Source organism: Diplotaxodon limnothrissa, linkage group LG5 (genome assembly GCF_057381915.1).
Source record: "Diplotaxodon limnothrissa isolate DT_005_m linkage group LG5, D_limnothrissa_male_GT1.1, whole genome shotgun sequence".
Lineage (NCBI taxonomy): Eukaryota > Metazoa > Chordata > Actinopteri > Cichliformes > Cichlidae > Diplotaxodon > Diplotaxodon limnothrissa.
The window spans coordinates 39,273,025-39,294,442 of record NC_140600.1 but is presented as its reverse complement, the minus strand read 5'-3'; the positions used below and the strand labels follow the sequence as shown (position 1 = coordinate 39,294,442).

Sequence of the window (21,418 nt, the reverse complement as noted above, 5' to 3'; positions counted from 1 at the left end):
TGATATTTTGTATTTCACACATGTCTCACTTCTGTAATCTGTCCGTCTGCAGTCGGCTCTCCGTCTCTGCCTGACAAATACAGACACAACAGAGAGATGCTGATGCTGCTGCCGCCGCACAGAGAGAGGCCGAGCAGCGCGATGTACACCAACATCACAGACAATGGACAGGTAAAGCAGTGGAGGGGGGATCCTGAACGACAGCAGTGACAGTTGTCTGACGAATTTGATTTATTAGAAGTTGCATGTACGTCACATGCAGAGGGTAAAGTGGGATTTGACAGAGGAAACTGGAAGCTCTTGTTTTGTGCACAAAGATTAGTTTTCTTTGTGCTGCACTGTGATCAGCTGACCTGTGATGCTGCAGGTGCTTTTCATGGATTCAACCTACCTTCAGATATTCTTCTAAATATTTTCGAATGCAATCATGTTCAGTTCTTTACTGAGCTGAAGACGGATTAAAGTCTGATTCAGGTGATCGCTGTGGTCCTCTCTAACGAGCTCATGGTCTCCTCCTCAGCCACCAAACTTCCAGCGAGCTTTGTTCCACCAGGTGATCGGTCCATGCAAACCCTGCAGCGACCCAAACCTCTCTGTGGCTGAGAAAGGTCGGCAAACTCACTCACACACACAATACAGAATATTTCTGTAAAACTCATCTATTTTTTTTCTCCACTCCACCCGTCTTCACTCTCTGCCCTCCAGTCCTGACCACTCCCAGCAGTTGGAGTTTGGACAGCGGTACCAGAGAAGCCCTCCCTTTCCTTTCCTCCCACGTTGGCAGTGTCATGGCACCACCTGTTCCACCACGCAACCTGCCTCAAGGTATGAAACTACTGTGTGTGTGTGTGTGCGTGTGTGTGTGTGTGTATTGTGCACTGATTTCCCACCAAGCATAAATCAAACTTTGCCAGATGCTGAAGCGTTAAATCTTTTTATGTCATTCTTTTACATCTAAAACCGTCTGAAACATGAAAGGACTTCCTCTTTAGTGGATTTGAACCTTCGTACTGTGAAACAATAATCCTAAAAACAGCTGCACGAGTGTGTCAGTGAGATGCAACCCAGGGAGAACCACACATGCAGGATGATCATGACCACCAAGAGAATGTACCGTTTGTCCCCCTCACACACAGCTCACAGCTACAGACAAACACTTCAGTGTTAGACTTACAGAATTAACGTCTAATGTAGACAATGTTTACTAGATATTTACTGAACTCCACTTTTTAACCAAGTTTGGACATGAAGCCATGCAACTGAACGCCTTTAGCCCAGAAAGTGTCATCCGTGGACGCCTGCTGGGTTTTTGTTGTGCGAGAGCGAAGCGTTGATTCTTGTGCATCGTTGCGTGTGTCGGTTTTTGTGTGTGGGGAATCCCCACAGGTTCCCCTGCAGTGTGTTTGTGCGGGGGACTCTGTAACGTTTTCCTGGCTGTGGAACTGAATCTGTTTTTTAAGCACCGGGTCAGAAGACATGACTCTGTTTTCTGAGCAGGATTCAGAGGAGATTCATCTCCTCTGTCATGTTCATTAGTACCTCCGTTAGATTAGCTCCGCATGATTCATGATCCCCGTGTATCTAATGGTGAGTCTCGGTGCAGCCTCTCAGTTTGTCTTCTGTCTGAAAACAGCTGTTTTAGCCGTTTTCCCCCTTTATGCAAGCTGTGCTTTGATTGGCTGAGAAAGTATTAACAGAATAGCGCTGGGCCTCTCCTCTCCGTGACCTCTATGATCGGGGATTCAAAGCAGCTCTGCTTTTCATTCAGGAGTATTTGTGACGACGCAGACTCGTATTAGTCCCTCACAGAAACCTTTCAAAACCACCGAACACTCATTCTCGGTTTTGTAAATCGCGTTATTCAAACCTTTGAGTCCCAAGAGTGAAAGTTCAGGTACATGAAGTGTTTATGAAGCGTTTGGTGGTTCCTGCAACCTCAGAGGAGACGTCTGCAGGGCTCGAAGCACAGAGAGAAAGAAAGGAAGCGTTCTCTGAGAGTGAACTTTGGTTAATTTGATCTCGTTTTCACTGCAGACACACACTTTATACCACTGCAATCAAACAACTTAAATGCTATCAGAGCTGAACACCTCCCCTCCTCCACACACTGCTCCAACTCCCCCCTTTTCCTGTTTTAACCCCACCCACCTGCCTCTACCTTCTTGTTCTCCACTCTCTGACCTTTGTTCCCCCTTGCCCCTCCTCCCACCTCCTCTTCCTCTCTGGTCTGAAATGTGTGTGAGTGTGTGCGAGTTTCTCTCAGTCAGTCCTGCTGTGTCTCCCCCTGTAGGGCAACACCTGTCGATGCACTTTGACGCTTTCCACCACCAGGTCAGCGACCTCCCTCCAGCTCTCCCCGCGCGCTCTTTAAGAAAGGTACCCTTCTCCTCCTCCTCCTCCTCCTCCTCATGCCTGCTGTCTGTCTGGATGAAGTTTGTCTGTCCATTAGTGTGTGTGTGTGTGTATGCACTCACAAATCAGTGCACATTACTGTCTGTGTGTTTTTCTTTGTGTCCATGATTTTGTTCTTTTAAATGAAGCATCAGTGTTCACAGCTGAGTCTGCAACACCAGCTGAAAATAACTTTACAGTTTATCCACCAACAGTTACGACAAAGACAAAATATTTTCTGTTCAGTTGTAAACCTTCGTGTCCTGTTCCTAAGCTCATCAGCAATATTTGATTTATTGGCTTCATGTTTCCTTTTTCCTCTTTTTTAACAAACACTCCAGAATCCTGCTTTCTGTGTTACTTGGTATATTTATAGTTTAAACTATGCCTGTTAATGTGCACTGTCATTGTTTTGCTTCTACACTTCAATCAGATGTGATTCTAGTTAGAAGACATTCATTGTAAATAAGTTGTGATCTTCATGTTTATGCAGGAGAAAAGAATGTGATCGACCTGCTTTGTTAAATATTAACAGACTTTAAACATATTTAATAAAACCGCAGCTGTTAATCACAGACTCTGTGTTAGAGATTGTTTGTGTGACTCTCCCTCGCCTCTCTCTCCAGTCTCCCCTGCATCCTATACCTGCCTCGCCCACCAGTCCACAGTCCATCCTGGATGGCAGTAACTCCAACCTGTCAGGCAGTGCCAGCTCCGGAGTCTCCTCCCTCAGTGAGAGCAACTTTGGTGGCCCCGCCTCCTCCTCTGACCCCACCGCCAGCCGCACAGACACCCTGGAGTCCGTCCCCAGCAGCCAGGCTTGGACCACCGACCAGGAGGACCTCGACTCACCTTACCAGCCCGTCAGGTACAGCATCTCCGAACCTGAAGTCCTGGATGGAGTCAAGCCCCCGCCCTGCCGCAGCCACTCTGCCCCGGGAGGCGTCACCCCGGCTCAGGTGGGGTCCCAAATCCAACCCCAGGCTCCGGGTTCGGCCTCCATCGGAGTTCAACAAATGCAGCAGCAGGATGTGCTGCCACACCCACAACACCCCCACTACTACCACCAACTCCACCATCACTTCCACCCACACTACATCCCCCACCACCCGCCTCTCTACCACTTCCATGAGCCTCCGGCGCTGCCCCCTAAACCCTACCTCCGAGAGGGCTGCATCCCTGAAGAGGACTCCCTGATCAGCCAGTCTGCAGCGCCTCCACCTCCCGCACCGCGGCCCATGCCACGCAAGATCTCCCAGCCCATAATCGCAGCCACCAAGGATGAGCAGGCTAAAGTGGCGTGGGAGCACGGCATCGGCGAGGAGTAGGACGCCCCCTCATGGTTTATAGGGACAGACAAGAAACTCTTCTCAAAAGAGAGAAAGAAAAGACGTGAGAGCGAGAGCCAAACTAAAAACTGGGTCATGAAGTTGAGGGTAGCTCTGAATCGCCCCCAGCTGTCCTCCAGTTACCGCTAAAGGTTTCAGTCTGCTCTCGCACGCTCCATCTGGCTAACGAGTCCTTGACCTCTGAGACGTGTTTCCTTCAACCAAACAGTCCTCACGTCACTGCATCCTGATTCTTTACTTCTTATATGTGCAGACGGGGGTTTAAGCTGAGAAAATGCTGCTCAGCTTTTTCACTAAATTCATGATTACACCTGAAACTGAACCCGTGATTTTACGAAGGGATTTCTAGTCAAATAAAAAAAAGCCTCGCTCTGAAGATTTAAAGGCAAACGGCACTTTAAAAACATTTTTATTTATGTACAAATAAAACCTATAGACACAGAACGGTCAAAGCAGGGATGTTATACTGAAGGATATTTAGATCAGTGATTCCTAAAGTGTGGGCCGCTGCCCCTTAGTGGGCTGTGAAGGTACTGCAGGGTGTCCTCCAGAGGCAGGGTGGCCAGATTCCATGAACCTCAATGATACAACATTTTACAACAGCTGGAGTTTATTTGTGTGGGAATCTTCACATATCCTAAAAAACTATAAAAGGACAAACTGCAGGTTTGTGAAGGACTTTCCCTCCTGCCTCGCTGAGCAGACGCAATAAGCACAATAAGAAGTTTCATGTTATTGTCCGTGATATATTCTTTTTACTATATTTACTTTTGCTGTCCCGATAATTGACCTGTCACTTAATGTCATGTTTTCCTTTCTGCATCACTGCAGATTAACTAAGAAAGGAAAATCATTTCCTTTGTTTTGACTTCACCCAGTTAAGTAGTCTCCCTGTATTTCAGTTTTTTTAAAGCCACTGGATAAAAGCCAGACTTTAGGAAAGTGCCTGTCCTGCAGTGAACAAAATGTGGGACACTGTCTCGATGTGGGACGAGGGGACCAAAGGTCAGTCTCGTGTGGACTCCAGTTTAGCAGCTTTGAGTTTGGGAATCACTGATTTAGATGATTTAAAAAGATGAAAACAAAAGACCAAAATGAAAGCAAATAACTAATGATGATTATTTCTGTCACGTAAACAGCGGCTATAAAGGCATCGGGTAGAGGTACTTTTTGTAACGATGTAAATAAAACGTTCACCACCAGGGGGCAGCGTTTGAACAAAAAGGTAACACACCAAAGTACGGCCGGGACCTCATTTGACTACGGTTGACATCTTAACAGAAAACACATAGTTTAGGACATAAAGTCAAGCTGGTATTTATATTCTGTTAATTTTTGTTAATCTTAGTAAACAGGAAGTTTCAGAAAGTACCTTTAAGTGATGCTTTATGCAAACAGAGCAACGGCTTTCGAAGATTTTCAGTCACTTTTTCCTGAAATGTTGAAGATAAACGACAGAGATGAGAAGTGTTTATATTTAAGTAAGAGAGAATGTAGATACATTTAATACAGTATAAAGAAGTATATACATATAATTTATATTCAGTCGTTATACTTTTGATTGAAGAAATGTGCAAATGGCTTTCTGAGCCGACAGTAGCCGCTTCATCAGACGCGATGTGCACTTCACAACAGCTGAAGGTTTTATTGCAGCTCCTGAAAACAGGAGCGAGGGACAGTTTGCTCTGAGGGTTTTTTAAAGCTGACGATGCGTTCAGCGGAGGAACCTGTAAATATGTGCGAGGCGTCCGACTGCTGGTATTTTTAGGGATGTTAGCTGAAGTACATATACACCTTTTTTGGCATTTTTTCTATGAAAGTAATGACTGTACATTTTTTAATCAGGGTACTGTTTTGTATGCATGTTCATTCACTGAACAGAGACTGTGAGGTGAAGCACTGGAAGCACTGGAGAAATACTGTACTGTGCACTGATGTCTTTGTAGTCTAGGAAACCACTTTGAACACCAAGGATGTTGAATCAGCAGGATTTAGTAGTAGACGTGTAAAAGTACTGCAAAGGGTCATACTTTTGTACTTTAGTGTTTTGTTTTAAATATTCTTTTTACATTTAGCACTCAGATTGTGAGCAGACTGTCATCCTGATCACTTCGCCCCCTTTTTAGGTTGAACAGCCGTTAGCTCACATGGCTATTTGAAATCCTCGTTGTGCTCTGCCTGGTGTCCGATCACCTTCTCGAACTTAAGCCCAGCTACATTTAGATAAATCCAACACAGAACTGTTCCCCTGTGAGGCTAAATAATAATAACACGATGTCTTTGCAAAGTGCTTTGACAGAAAGGCAAAAATAGAAAAATACATTTCAACAGGAAGCTGGACATCGAAGAGCGAGATGGGACGAAATAAAAGTTAAGACAAGAGAACAACGACGAAATAAATCAAATCAACATTGTCTACATAAAGGGCTGAAAGCAGAAACAATAAAATAGGGGATACATGCATAAGTAAATATAGGCATCACATAAAAATATGTCGATGACAAACTGAGTCAGGTTGAGACATTTTAGATTTAAGGATTAGCGACCTGAGTGCGCACTCTGCCTCGAATGGCTTTCGCTGCTTTAGAGAAGCTGAAGGTTTGTTTTCAGTGAAACGACGAGACTGTGTGTGAGTGCGTCTGCACGTTTAGAACCATCACAGACTTTACTTCATCCATTAAATCATTTTCAGGAGTTACTAAAGTCGACCAGTTCTGGATTTTCTGACTCTGTCACACCAGGATGGATGTGCGCAGTAAACACAACCATAGCTTTGTTTACAAAGAGCAGCCAGTCTAAAGAGACGGGCACTGAAGCAGCTTGTTTCAGACACATTGCAGTGTTATTTTTAACTATGAGTCATACAAAGCTCCTCTGGTAGAGTCCAAACATCAAAATATAGAGCTCGAAATGAGCAGAGCGGGTCCACTTTAAATATTCAGCTCCTGTAATGTCAGAAGAAAGAAGAAAGAAAGTGTGCTTTATTGGTCCCCGTGGGGAAAATCCCTCTCTGCATTTAACCCATTCACTCAGTGAACGTGTCTGCTGCATTCACTGACCCAGTAAGCTACATGGAACAACAGCCATCATTCAGACAGTTGTTGCACATGTGCATTTCCTGCCGCGACGCATGGCGTGAGCTGTGTGAGCAGTGATACGGGCCCGCTGCTTGAATTCTCCACCATAAACATACGAGTGAAGCAGTGATGGTTAAAGATGTTCAGTGGAAGTTCAGAGCTGGACTTTCAGTGGCGCTCTGTGTCCGGTGAGCGTTTCCAGTCTCTTTATTCCCCACTTATAAAAGTTAAAGCCATGAAACTGTCCTGCGGCTCACACAGAGGCTGCACCACAGCCCGGACAGTTTGCAGAAAACTGCTGAATTCATGAAGTCGGGTGTTTGGTGGACTGACTGATGATGTTACAGGTGAATTATGCAGCACGGCTCGAGTTACCTCCTTGAACCTGTCTGTTTTTAGATCTTTAGCTTCTCTCTTTTTCTACTTTTAGTTATAAATTTCATTTAAAATCATTTTAGTTCATTTATTCCCTAAATGATCAACTCTTTCATCCTTGTGCGAAGAGTTCGAGTTGATTGTTGTCCTGTTGAAACTGAAACCCATATTAACACTCAGTGCAGCTGATGGTGGATTCATGCGCTGTGTGTATTCACAGCGATATAAACAGTTGTTACAGACTCGCACTGACGCCTTTGTGTTTATGCCAACAACATATGATGTTACCTCTGTTTTAAACAGCTTTGAGTGCTCTCAAAGGTTTTCTCACAGCACATCTGTTATGCTTGTTGCCTTTGCAAAACATGAAGATTGATATTAATATGTATACGTTTATACAAAGCCAGATTTAGAAATCACCTTATTGCTTTTTCTTCCTGCAACCTTTACCTCCAGTTCACATAACGCACTGGAAGGTTTAATTTTTTATCACTTTTCTGTCATTCTGTGTGTTTGTTTATCTGTAAAGCTCCTGATGCAGTCGTGCTGAGCCGTTTATGTTTGATCCTTCTGAGCCTACAAAGAGCTGTGAGCAGGGATGCTGTAAATACATGATGCAGGCAGGTTAGAGAAGCTTTTCAGCAACGAGAAACTGCAACAATGAAGGTGTGCGCTGTTACGGCAGTTTGTGAGAGAGAGTGTGTTATATCAGGATCGAATTACACCAGAGGGAGAGAGAGAAGTCACACAACAGTTTACTAAAGAAAAGTTCACAGCAGAATTAAATGTACTTTATTTTCTCCTGATTTTTAGTTCTGTTCATCCTTTTAGAACATTTTGACATCTGCTGTCTTTTAAATATATCTGAGCTAAACTGAGAATCTGAGATCGTTGATCAGCTACTGAGAAGTAAAGAAGCAGCAACAACCTATTGAAGATGTTTCATGTGGGAACTATTTTCTTCTCCCTGAACTAAACCTACTTTACATGCATATGCTGCAATCACACGTGCATAGATTTTCTTTTGCCTTTTGTGTCGTTGCTCCTTTGTGCTTGTTGCGTTACGGTTTTATTCTGGTGCTTTTGTTTCTTATTCAAATTCAAATTCAAATTTTATTTGTCACACACACACACAACCATACACAGTATGACATGGGGGTGAAATGCTTGTAGCTGTACAATGCCCGACCATTAAATGACAGAAGAAAAGTTTTACAATATTTACAATTTACTACAAAAATTTACAAATTAACTTAGGAATTTACAGAATTTATCCCGGTAACAGTCTGTTTCGTCCTGTGAGTGGACACTGGGATTGGGCCTGTATATAAAGGATGGCTGTAGCTTCCACGTCTGAAAATTAAAACAAAGCTGGAAGTTGCGTTCTTTCCAGTGGCCACTAGGGGGCAACTGTTTGTCCTGCAGAAAAAGTCTGAGAAAACAACCCCCGCAGCTTGAACTATGACCTCAGTAAATATTTACCTGATGAGCCTCACTAGTGGCAGGACTTTAATTTTATCAGCTGTCGTTCTATTGGAGGCAAACAAGTGGATAAACCAGGGTGTAATTGACAAGTTGCTGCTATATGAATGTGCAGCATCCTTCATATCCAACGGGGGACCTCGCTGGTGGGTACGGCATCTTTTATGTAAAGTGACGGCCTGCTTTGACCAGCTTATATTAATTATTTGCTCACTAAAGAGAGACCTGGCTGCATTTTCCATTGGCTGGCAGATGTAGACAGTAAAAAGAAAGTAGTTCTTTGTGCTGTTTAGTAGTTTGTATTGAAAAGAAGGCAGAAATCTCTGCACCTAATATCTCCAAAACTGGGTCATTCCCACCAAAACAAAAGAGATGTGTAAACGGTTACTACGGTTACCACAGTTAAAATGACATCTTTGATTTTGCTGTGAACTCTTGCTTTAAACAAACGGTCCTGCATACTCGGTCTGCAGCGATGAAGTGTTCAGATTTCAGTGAATCAAACTCGAAGCAGGTGAAGATGAACTATGCAAATCAGAGGTTTGTTTGTAGGACGTTCAGTTCATTCTTTTGTTCTTTGGCTTGAACGTGTCGGATGGCAGGAAAATTAAAAGTAGTTTGGTGCTTTTTTAAAAGAAAGTAAGTTTTGTGTGAGACTAAAACCACTGACCCCACCCAGTCTGTGTTTCCTTTAGAAGGAGGAACGTGGAGGGAAATCCGACGGAGCTCACGGAGGAGACGCGTTGATTTCTTTGTACATAAGCGAGGAGAGGGCGTATTATCGCGGGCATGAAGGGCAAACCTCGTATACACGTAGACTGTGATCGTCTCGCCTTGTGTTTTCTGATGTAAACCAGTTTTTAAACCCGGTCCACAGCGATCCAAGTTCATTCTGTCGAATTATCGCGATCACTTCAGGGCAGCTGAGGAGACGTTTATTATGATTTTGTGTATTTTGCATCAATGACAAATCTAGATAGTTCCAACGATGGCGCTCCTTTGTATGACGACGCTAATAGTATTTCTTGTATATAAAAGTCTTTGTTGTGTTAGCATGGGTATAAACTGTGACGTGTATGATGGTAGATGTAAATACTCACGTTTTTCCTACTCACTAAACAAACTGCTGTGTTGTGGATTCATGATTAATGACAAACATTAAACGATAAACTTTTATTGACTCGACTGGATTCAGCCTGTCGTTATTTCACATGTTTGCTGCTATAAAGTTCAGTTTTTGTTTAATTCATGTAGTCATGATCACAGATACTCAGTTAATGACATGAATTTAGAAATTCCTCCGATAAATCTGAATCTTATTAAAAATACACTTTACATCATTTTTAAAGTTAGTCTTAAACATTTTTAATTTCACTTTTCCAGGAAACGTTCAGGTTCATTTGTGCGATTTTCACATCGTTCAGTTTGTTGGAGAACTTAAAGTCTGTTGGATGTTGTTTAATGGCTTTGATTAGTGTAATAGTTTGTTACTAATAAATAACTAAAAGGAAATGCAGTACAAAGGCAAACACAGACTTTGTACAGCCACTTATTGTTTTTAACTCTTTTGTGCAAGGTGAACTTGAGTGTTTTGAAGGACATCTAAAATAAAATGTATTCATATTATTTATTGTGTCACAATATGCTCAATCATCCAAGTAAGGAATCCCAAACAGTTGATTCTGCTCACCTGGACGCAGAGTTTTCAGGGGGAGAAACGCTTCTTCACTCATCCAAGTAACTCCTTTTCCCACTGAAAACATAACTTCCAGATGAACAGAATCAACTGTTTGGGAGTATTATCTAAACCTCTAAACTGAATAAATTGTTTTCATGTTTATTTATCCCGAATATTGTCTCAGTATGTCTGATACAAAAGAGAAAGTGGAAACTATCAGGACAGAGTTTTGGTATGATTGTGTAACTGTGTAATCATGCTTATGTACATCTGGATAATGACACAAACTAGTGTGTGGTGCTTCACTTTTTAATAAACTAAAAGACAGAAATCACATTAATAATGGATTGCATTTATATAGCGCTTTCGCATCTGGCGCGAACCGGCGAGCCACTTCCTGAATCAGTCACATGGTACCGACTGCCCGCGAGGCCTCGAATGTCACTGCATACGTAATCAAAGCAAGCCTCGATACGTGCTTCACAAAAACTCCCCCGAGCAAGGGCGTAGATTTGGTTTAGGCATTGGTGGGGACAGATGATTCAACCACCGAACGCTGCCGGTTTCTTTTTTTCCCTTTTTGTCTTTGCTTCTTGATAAAAGCAGAAATATACTTGCATACATATGCTATTCTACATGCTTTTAAACCATTTAAAATTACAATTCATAGTTTTATATGAATAACTGAGCTTTGTGTTGGTTCTTCTGTCACCTGACAAATAGGACATACATGACAATAAGAATAAAATGTGGAGCTGCTTCAGTGTTTCTGTCAGTTTGTGCAGATCTTAACTCATCAGTAATGTTTGTAGGGTGAGTGCATTTTAAAAACAATTTGTGCAAACTGCACTCCGAGGTGGAATATTTGGAAAATCATGACTACTTTGTGATATTTTGTCTCAAAAATTAACCCTATGAAAATAGCATTACCATTAGGATGAAATTATTGTGTCTCCAACATTTTAACATTAGACATATAATTTTAACAGCCTCTGTAAACTAATATCCTGGCTGCTCAAAGCTGCCGTTTTCTCTGACAGTTTCAATCAAAATTAGAAATGCTGCTCTGAGACTAAGAGAACTAATAGTCCTGCATGTTGTGCAGTTAGTTTCCAAAAAACGTTATTCGTGGTTACATACAATTTTAGACTGATGTGGGCCAAAGCCTAGCATAGCCTGTAACGTTATTGTGACGGACACATTTTATGAGTTAACTTGGCTTTAAGTGACTTACAGGTTTCTTTGAAAAACACTTTCCTATATCCACATTCTTCCTTTTTGCTGCCGTCCTCCTCTCCTCCTCGCAGCGCAAGCTTGCCGCTACTAAAACTAAACAGAGCTCCCTGAAAGGCACAGCCAATCACATTGGCCATATTTGTCACATGACGTAGGACTCCAGTAATTTAACGCTTTCTGTACCGCTTGGCGAATGAGACGTTGATAGATCGTTTTTTTTTTCTTCTTTTTTCTTTTTCTTTCTATCGATCAAATTATTGGTGGGGACATGTCCCTTCAGTCCATGCCAAATCTACGCCCTTGCCCCCGAGATTACCTGACACACGCTTCGAAGCTTCGACACACAGGACACATCACGACATGAAAACACGGTTTGAAATGTATGCGTTTTGAGAGCGTTTTGAAAACCCTGCGTTTTCCATCTGCAAAAACGCAGTCTCAGTGTGGACGGGAGGCCAAAACGGAGAGAAAACGATGTGTGGACGTAGTCTGAGGGTCTGCCGAGCCGATCGCTGGTGTCGTGAGGAAAATGTCAACACAGACACGAGAGCAGGGGGAAAGAGACGACCGTTCAGTGAAAATGAGAATCTGCAGATGCAACATGTGGAACACACAAATCTAACCGGTTAACGTAAAAACCAGTTAAGCTGGAACATCAGAGCTGTGAGCTCGGTACACTCGGTCAGCTGACTGTTAGCTGAGCTAGCGACAACAATGAAAACTTTAGAGCACTTTTGCAAACATGTTCTATATTGACCAGCTGACCAGATGTGAACTTTACACCACTACATTCACGGGTAAAACATTATTAAAAGTATAGTTGGTGACAGAAAAACAGGGCATTTAAAAACTTTTAGAGCGCCACCACCATTGTTGCTTGTGATTTGAAATGCATTCTGGGATACCTGCCCCAAGTCCACACCAGCAATCAATTATCTAGGATCGACCTGTCTTGACTTACTGGTCAGGACTGCCAAAATGAAATAAATACATAATGAAATAATTAAATGTATCAATAATTAATTAAATGTCATAAATATGTATTTAATTATTTAATTCCAAATTTAATAAATTATTTATTTAATGGTGTATTTAATTAATTCATTTTGGCAGTCCTGGCATTCCATAATTCTCAATCCCTTCCACAAATCCAATATTATGTGCACACACATACCTGAGAACCAAGCAGTTTGTTTTTCCCGTCCTTCTTGGGGAAGCAAGGAACCAGGGTTTCATGCAGATGACCTGCATCAAACAACACAGACAAATTCTCTGAGACTGAATATTACAATCCTCAGATTGCTTTAATTCTTTAATAACCTTTGTGGCATTTTTAATTTTATTACTCTTAGTGTCACGTTCTGTTTGAAGCCTTTCAATCTTATTTTCCAACGCCTTAGCAGTCGGTTTCTGCCGTCTTTTCTTTCCATTAACATCAACACGTTGTATTAATTGGTGCGTATCCTTTTTTCTTTAAAACGTTACAAAACCCAAACATTAAACTGCACCTTACATGCCACACAGCTTCATTCTAACATCAACTTAATGACATTCCTTTCTGTAAATTTTGGCCGCACACACAATTAACAGGAGAAATGTATCCCTCACTAATCTATCTATTAAAATTAACAAGCTAACTCAGCGTAGTCTTCTGTGCATACTAGCGGTGGGTATTTATGTACCTCCATACCGTCAGCTGTGAGGAAGACAAACCGTCTTCAACACAAACTGCGGCGGTACTCCCAAGCCAATGGCTTCAGCCGCCTGATGCAAAACAACTAAACAAATCAGTATAACTGCCTAATGCAGCTGTACCGCTGAAACCTAACAGGGGAATAAACAACTCCCAAAAGAAATCCGTTGTGTGAAGCCACAGGCTTACTCTAAAGGCTGCGTGGACAACGGCAACAGCAAACCATGACCACCAATAAAACATTATCGATATACAAATAATCCAATAAAACTTACAAACATTTTGTTTACTAGATATTGCAGCTCCTCCAACCAATGGCCGAGCTATTTGTTGCCATTTGTTCCTTTTATTCCACATTGTACTGTCCAAACCCACAAATGAGTACATAGGATCCAATGTAAAACAAATGCACAAACAAACATCACTGCAACTCAAAAAATATTATACTAATTAGCATACTATGCCAAACTGTAACATCACACTATGGCATTAACTAGTGCATTAAACTATAGGCTACATCAAGCTGTGGTCAACATAAAGTTTCCCCCCATGCTCACCCTACCTTTTTGCTCATTAAACAGCAGGTGCGGTGAACAGGAGAGTGCAACCACATTTATCATCTAACACACACCCGTGAGTCACGCCACACAGCCGTGCACCATTGTGTGCATTTAAACCAACCGTGTTTATCAAAAAACAGGAAACACTCACATATTGTTCCTACAGTATGTCTTCAGTTATCGTGTCGGAAGTTTAATTATTGCAGTAATAATGTAATAATTAGGGACCGGAATGGGGTGTAAATGCGTAGCATTGGGTCACGTGGTGTTCTTTCCAAGCTCCTTAGAGTACGACGACCTGGATGACTGAGAACCTTCACAGACACGTCACATGGTGTTGGTTGTAGTAGTAATATCACCTGTTCGCTTACTAAGGGATTTTTTCTAAGTGAGTTGGTGATCGGGGAAGACGACTTCTGCTGACCGCTCAAGCCAGGAATGTTTTGATCACAGTTGTTTTGGATGGTTTTTAGGGATTTTCATAACATTCTTAAAGTTCGTCTTACATTTGAACCGCGGGCGGTCAACATTATTCCCTTGTTCAGCTGCTCGGCGACTCAAAGGTTTGACAGTCGCCAATGACGTAGGGGAGACCGGGGATAGTTGTAACGTGGGTCAGTTGTAACACTTCCAATTTCTCCAATCAGGGCTAAGTTTCAAATGATGTGACTCATCCTGTGCATGCCCAACTCAGTTCTGCTATCACATGTGAAAAATCAGCACATTTTGTCAAACACAGACAATTTAACATGAAAAAAAGTAATTTGTATGCCAAAAAGTAAGTTTTTCTATTTTATTTCAATTTCTAATAGCATTATCTGCTTTGCAGTTAAACTCATCAAACTTAAATTATGTTATTTGTATGTCTATGGGGATATATTCTGTGTAGGTCTTTAGTGCTAATGTTTTAGCCGTTGGCTGTAATGTTAGCTAGTTCATGGCTATAGGAGTCTGGGTCAGTTGTAACAGCAACAGTCTGGGTTAGTTGTAACAATAATGCAGATGTTACAACTTACCACACTATTACTTTAACTTATATTAAACAAGTTGGGGCAACGACATCAGCAGAGAGAGGTTCACTGGTCGCTTTTGTATATGCGGTTAATGCCATTGGCAACACAATTCCTCCACTGTTTGTGTTCCCACACATACATTATGCAGACCACTGTGTCAGAGATGGACCAGTAGGAAGTACTGGTAGTGGAAATAAATCAGGATGGGTGCAAGAAACAGATTTCCTCATCTTTCTGAAGCACTTTGCAAACCACACCAAGGTAAGCCAGGATAAAAAGTAATGGAATTGCGATGCTGGTGAACAACTACATTTTTTCAGCTTCATTGTTATGTTCAAAATTGGTGCAAGAGTTGTAGGTTATAATGCCCACTGAGCCAATGAGGCCAAACTCAAGGAAGACCAACCAAAATTAATGAAATATTCAGTTGCAGAAATTTCCATAACTTGTCTTTTTTGGGGGGTTAGAATATGTTCAAAAGCTGGATTTCTGCATTCTGTCACACACACACACACACACACACACACACAAACACACACACACACACACACACACACACACACACACACACACACACACACACACAGCTACATAAATGGCTCTAAGTGCATTCATGTGTTGAATAAACAAAGATTACATGTTAATATTTTGTTAGTACTCTTATTTCATTGTGTTACATTTCACCCCAGGATATGTTACAACTAACCCAGACTATGGGGTTAATTGTAACATTTCACTCTTTGTGTTTGAGACCATACCATGCAATGGATAATTGTGCTGCAGAGAAAATAGCTGCACTATTTAATAGCAGAGACATGTAAATACTTTGCATTACATTTTGAATCCACTACCTTAAAAGAGCTCCAATTTACAGACAGAAATGTCAAAAATGTTACAACTATCCCCGGTCTCCCCTACTTACAGTGAGCGGTTTCAATTTGGGGTTTTACTGTTTTCTAACAAAAATGATCTAATTGCTCCATCACTGCTCTGTCAGTTCATTTATACATGCATTTAGAAGATATTTTCGCTCAAAGCTTAACATTTGAAATATTTACTGTCATTTGTATTCTTAACGTTTTCATGTCCTGTGACTGAAGATGCAGTCAGGTGAAAGAGCACGGATATAAAATCCTCACAGTCTTCATTTCAACAAACTAAAAAAAAGCAACTGCAGACATTACAAACACGTGACCTTACCACTTACCGTGGATCAAAATGACTCACGCCAGAGTGAAGCTGCCACCCTCAAGAAAAAGAAGAACTTCGTTTCACAACTCTCCAACCAATGAGAAGGCAGAGAGCATCTTATTGTTACACGGTTAAGGGAAGATTTCGGGTTTAGATTCAGCTTGATTAGTTTCGGTCTCTAACTTCAGCTCTGTGATCATGAGGAAGTCAAACATGTGGAGTCTTGAAGTGATGACTGTGATCAGGAAAACACTCCTATTTAAATATTTTCGATTTTTGTAAATCAAATGAAACCTTTGGACTGTTGTTCTGATAAAACTGGAATTCTTTAAAAACATTGCCCTGGTGTTTTTGACTATTTTATGATACTTCGTGATTGTCAAACAGGATCAGGAGAAGGAGATCGTTTTTGGTTTAATAAAGAAGAAAGTTTAATAATGTAAAAATGGAACCAGAGCTTTAAATTAAACTGTTTAAACTATGAGAGTTTAAGGAAGCTGCTCTGCTGCAAAGGAGAAAAAAACACAATCACGCGTGACGTACAGTAGCAGTGACGCCCACAGATTTAAAGCCCTCCCTGTGCTTTGTTGCATTGTGTTTGTGCAGAAGTGTGTTTGGTGTGCACAGCGAGAGTTTTAAAGTTGTAGTTTTTAGTGTTTAATAAACTCGATCTGATCGGACTTTTTCGACTCTTCAGGCGCTACAGTTCAGTTTGCCTGTTACAGCCTCCCCGTCATGATACATCAACTCATCAATCTGATAATCGCGGTCCTTCCGTCTGTGCACTTTTTTCTTCTGTCTGCAGGTACAACCGGACGCGAAGACGGTAAGAAGCGAATCAGCACAGTTCTCAAATGATGTTTACATACATGAATAACAACAGCTGACCGTCAACACTCATTTATTACAGACAGCTGTGTTTGTTTTAAAGTCTTTCAAACTTTAGCGATGTGATGTTTTGTTGAGACATTTTCAAACCAATTAAACTCTGGATAAAAAAATATGCGTCACAAATCGTTGCGGTCCTCTCCTCGTGTCGCCTCGGCTCTTTGACATCACCTGATCTGCTCTCGTGAATAAAAGGACTTTTCATTTTGTGGCTTCCAAGAGGAAATGATTAACGGAGGAGTCAGTCTGTAAGACGCTCTGTAGTTCGTGTTTTGATGCGTAGAGTTCACACTGAGCAGCGTGACAGAGTCCGACTGAACCCACAGCAGTGAGCCGGACTTTGGTTCAGACCAGCAAAGAGACGTTTAATAAAAACAAAACACATTTTGCCTCAGAACTAAACTTTGAAGTGACGTCACAGCTGCATGTGTAACGTTTTTGTTACGGCCCAAACTGCTGTATAAACCTCCAAAAGTTGATCTTATAAACAATACATTTGCATAATGACTGAAACCAGCCCACTCAGGGAACAAAGGGCTGGGAGGTCAGTTCCTTAATCATAATTATGCAAATTCTCATGACCATTGATCAACAACCACTGACCAAAGACCACTGATCAATGGCCATGAGTCCCATTCACAGAGAGTTGGGGAATGGCTGCAATCACAGCATTGTAAGATGGTGACAGATGTACCCTTAGGCCCCCTCCTCGATTCAGAGATGGTCGTTCCCTTTTCATGTAAATGGCCTCCTTGACTCTGCGCTCAAACCAGCGTTCCTCCCTGTCCAGGATGTTACATCCTCATCATTGAAAGAGAGTCCACTGACCTGTAGGTGTGAATAGACTGCAGAGTCCTGGCCTGACGAGGTGGCTCTTCTGTGTTGTGCCATCCGCTTCGCCAGAGGTTGTTTGGTTTCCCTGATGTATAAATCCTGGCAATTTTGGAGATTTACTTTCTTGGATGATTGAGAATGCATCAAGATGCTGTGTATAAAATCAGTGTAATTCCACGACAGTAGGTGCCGCTGAATGGAAGCTGTAAGTGCGCACTTCAATCAATCCTGAGTGTTTTAGAGTCCACTGTGGCTGTGCAGAGGCAAGTGTTACCGAAAAGTAGTCCCAAAACGTATGGTTGTACCACATGGTCACACCTTTTCCAATTCTTTATTAAACAAGATCAGAAAAATGAAAGTTTAAAATCTTTATTTAAATTATTTGAAAAAAATTTACAAAAGTAAAATGATTTCTATATTTATCAACAGTGATTGGAAATGACTGAAAATTTTATTAGGCTGTGTTTTGAGTTTTGTTCAAAAAAGAATGACTTCATATATGGAAAAATGTATATCACATATGCAGGACATCTTAAACTAGTTTTTTAATTAAGCAGCAAGGCAGAACAAAATCAGGGCTCTATCAAGACACGAGGACTAAACCCCAATTCAACCAGACCCAGAACTGATCCGGAATTAAAACAGGACTACAACAGTTCAAAATCAGGACTACTTTAGGCCACCAATTCCCACCGATTTACTCAGAACCAGAATCAAAACAAAATCATCATAGACCTGCACTATTATTGTATAGTTTTTATAATGTGCTATAAGCATGTGTGCACTTTTATAGAGCTGTTTCCAGTTTCGTTATACCATGTATAATGACAATAAAGGCTTTCAATTCAACTACACTTATTTTTTAAATTCTACCAAAGAACAGTATTTAGACTCTGAATAGTTTATATAATTATTTAGTCTTGTTGTGCAAACAACCCTGCATAACTTAATAAATATAAAACTTGAAAAATAACAAACCTAGAAAGTTACACTAGGTACGAGATACATGTTCTGATGAGTTTTGGCAAACAACCATTTGACTAACATGTGTCTCACCTGCTCTTGTTCCATCTCTGTTCCTCTCTCTCCCTTATAACTTAGAGTATATGTACTCCTAAATTTGATGAAAGTGATAAAAAATAGACCGCTCTGTCTCTCTTTATTCTGACAGTTAACTAATTCAAAAGATATTTCAATATTTATTTATCTAAAACAAAAACGTTTACTCTAAATTGATGTTTAACAGTAAAAAAAAAAAAGGTTCTTATGTTTTCTCCCTAAAGTATATGTAAATATTTGGTTTCAACTGTTAATATATTCTCAATATTCTCAAATAAATGTGTCTTCTAACTAACATGATGTAAACATGTCAGAGTAGCTGAAATGGCATGTGTGTGCTCACTGTGTTCTATATGATCTACATGTTGTATTTAGCTCTTTTTTTTTTGTTTTTTTAAAAAGAATAAAAAATATGATTCGTTCCAGGAGTCGTCACGGTGGTTGTCTCAGAAGGAAGTGATGCCATCTTACCCTGCTCCCTGAGCACCAATCAGAACCTGGAACAGAAGCTCTTTGATTGGAAGAAAGATGACCAGAAGGAGGTTTTCCTGTACGCTGCTCGTGACGAGTACAATAATGGACGTCCAGGTCAAGACGAGCAGTTCAGAGGGCGGGTCTCACATTTCCCACAAGAGCTGCAGTTTGGTAACGCCTCCATCATCATCAGAAACACCAGGCTGGCTGACAGTGGCGTCTACACCTGTGATTTTCCACATCTGCAGCCGGAAGGGAAAACTTTCAGAATAAAGCTTGATGTTGGTGAGTCTTTTATTTTGGAGAACATCCTGGAAAAAATGGTGAAGACCATTTTTCTACCTGAACCAGGTGGTTTAAAAAAATAATTTTAAATGTTTTACCTTGCAGAGCTTACCCTGAAAGATCGATCAGGTGAAATCGCAGGTGAGTGATGATGTCATTGAAGTGTCTGTAATCTGTGTGAGCTGCTCCCAGTTTGGGTTTAGGAAACAAACAGATCATCTCAAACTGTCCTTTGTGATAAACCTCAGTTGGGCTGGATCCTGAACCTGGTTTGTTATGCTGCTGTGGACAGTATTATCTGGATGAGAGTCAATTACTTCACATGAATGATAAACATAGACACTGGTGATTTTAAAGATCAGCACTTCCTCCTTTCTTTGCCACCGTGCTGCGTTCACAGGTGCTGCTCCAAAGCCCGACATCAGGATACTTAATACCACCGAGGACGGATTGCAGCTGAAGTGTGAGGTCAGAGGTGCTTCTCCAAAGCCTAAAGTAGAGTGGAGGGACAGCGATGGGAACATCCTTCCTGCTGAGGAGCCACAGGTGTCACGCACAGGAGAGCGCTATGACATCACCCTCCTCACCACGGTGACCAGGACAACAACTGAGCATTTCCACTGTGTAGCCACACAGGAGGAGCTCAGCCATAAAACTGATGCACAGATCTACCTGCATTATCGTAAGTTTTTTTTCTGTTGTTTTATAATAACTGTAATTATCAGATCTTTTTATTCTTTAATAGATTTCTTGGCACAGTTTAAAAGGTTTAGTTGTGTATTTGTTGCATCCAGCGAGGCTGCATCAACCTTTTATTTAATGTTTCAGAGAAACAGACAGAGGTGAAGTCCTGCAGTCCTGGAGTCGGTTCGCTGATAGGTTGGATGTGTTCTGGAGGAATTTCAACTTTACTTCTTTATTTTCTTATAATTAAAGTCAAATATCGCATCAGCAGAGGTAAGTGTAAATAATAAAAACACTTATTTGAACATGTCAGACGTAGACATCCATGTAACAGATGCTTAGACCAATGTTGTGTTCAAATTGTTGACATTTGATTCAGATATCGTCTGGTTTTACAGCTGATACTTTGGATTTATAGATTTATTTATCATTTAAAAATGATGAAAAAACTGCAGTTACTAATAAACATTTTGATTTCAACAAAATTTACAGCCACCGTGTCTCAGTTTTCTTCTATGAAGCATGTTTAGCTATAAATGTGTCTTATTTTATTTTATCAGATTTATCTGCTGTTTTCGTTTTTCTCTGTGATCACCGAAATTAAAGTTAGTTTACATTTAATATCGTAAACTGACTGTATGTAATATTTTTTTTTTTTCTTCTGTAGTTTTTCGGAGGAAACCGAGACGCACAGAGACGTCTGAGGGTCCTGAGAACGGTGACACAGAGCTGACACTCAAATCAGAACCTGTTTAGCATCACAGCTGTTACACAGATGTGTGCACAAAGGTACATTTCAGTTACGTTTGGATCTCAGGTCAACATAATCGACTCATCTGTAGTCTCAGTTGTTTTGTGAGCTCACTGTGGGCTGTGAAACGTCAGCTGTTAAATCCACTCTGAGTGAGAAGTAAGCTGACAAAACCAGAAAAAAGCTTTAATGAAAGTGCAGCGAGTTACGAGGACACCTGAGGTGGTGTTCAGGCCGAGCAGAGTCCTGCTGTGTGATCCTAAACTGTGTTTTTATTCAGAGATATTAGAAGCTGTGACAGTTATGATGTTTGTACTGTTAAAAGTAATGAGGACATATTTCAGAGCCCAGCTGCAGTCCAGATGTTGCTTCTTTTATACTGTGTATTTTATTATTGT

At 41.1% G+C, this 21,418-nt stretch overlaps 2 protein-coding genes across 2 annotated transcripts in view; both read left to right on the top strand.

The window, feature by feature from the left end:
* LOC146632883 (dedicator of cytokinesis protein 3-like) overlaps positions 1 to 3,719 on the top strand; it is a 247,985-nt gene extending 244,266 nt beyond the window's left edge. The window contains exons 51-55 of the mRNA XM_085353604.1: positions 53 to 171; positions 521 to 608; positions 706 to 825; positions 2,291 to 2,376; positions 3,018 to 3,719. Coding sequence (XP_085209730.1) covers positions 53 to 171; positions 521 to 608; positions 706 to 825; positions 2,291 to 2,376; positions 3,018 to 3,719 — 1,115 coding nt within the window. The remainder of the gene's footprint in view (positions 1 to 52; positions 172 to 520; positions 609 to 705; positions 826 to 2,290; positions 2,377 to 3,017) is intronic.
* A 3,237-nt stretch (positions 3,720 to 6,956) lies between these two features.
* Positions 6,957 to 21,025, top strand: LOC146632882 (butyrophilin-like protein 10). Its single transcript, XM_085353585.1, has 7 exons — positions 6,957 to 7,005; positions 16,851 to 16,871; positions 19,253 to 19,585; positions 19,691 to 19,726; positions 19,986 to 20,267; positions 20,414 to 20,464; positions 20,937 to 21,025. The coding sequence occupies exons 1-7, from the start codon at positions 6,957 to 6,959 to the stop codon at positions 21,023 to 21,025; spliced, it is 861 nt and encodes a 286-aa protein (XP_085209711.1).
* Positions 21,026 to 21,418: the final 393 nt, after the last annotated feature.

Excerpts from the sequence above, each read along its gene's own strand:
- LOC146632882 (XM_085353585.1), top strand. The coding sequence starts at position 6,957 with ATGTTCAGTGGAAGTTCAGAGCTGGACTTTCAGTGGCGCTCTGTGTCC. Across the intron at positions 7,006-16,850 it reads TCAGTGGCGCTCTGTGTCCG|GTACAACCGGACGCGAAGAC; the intron begins GTGAGCGTTTCC and ends TTCTGTCTGCAG. Across the intron at positions 19,727-19,985 it reads TCGATCAGGTGAAATCGCAG|GTGCTGCTCCAAAGCCCGAC; the intron begins GTGAGTGATGAT and ends CTGCGTTCACAG.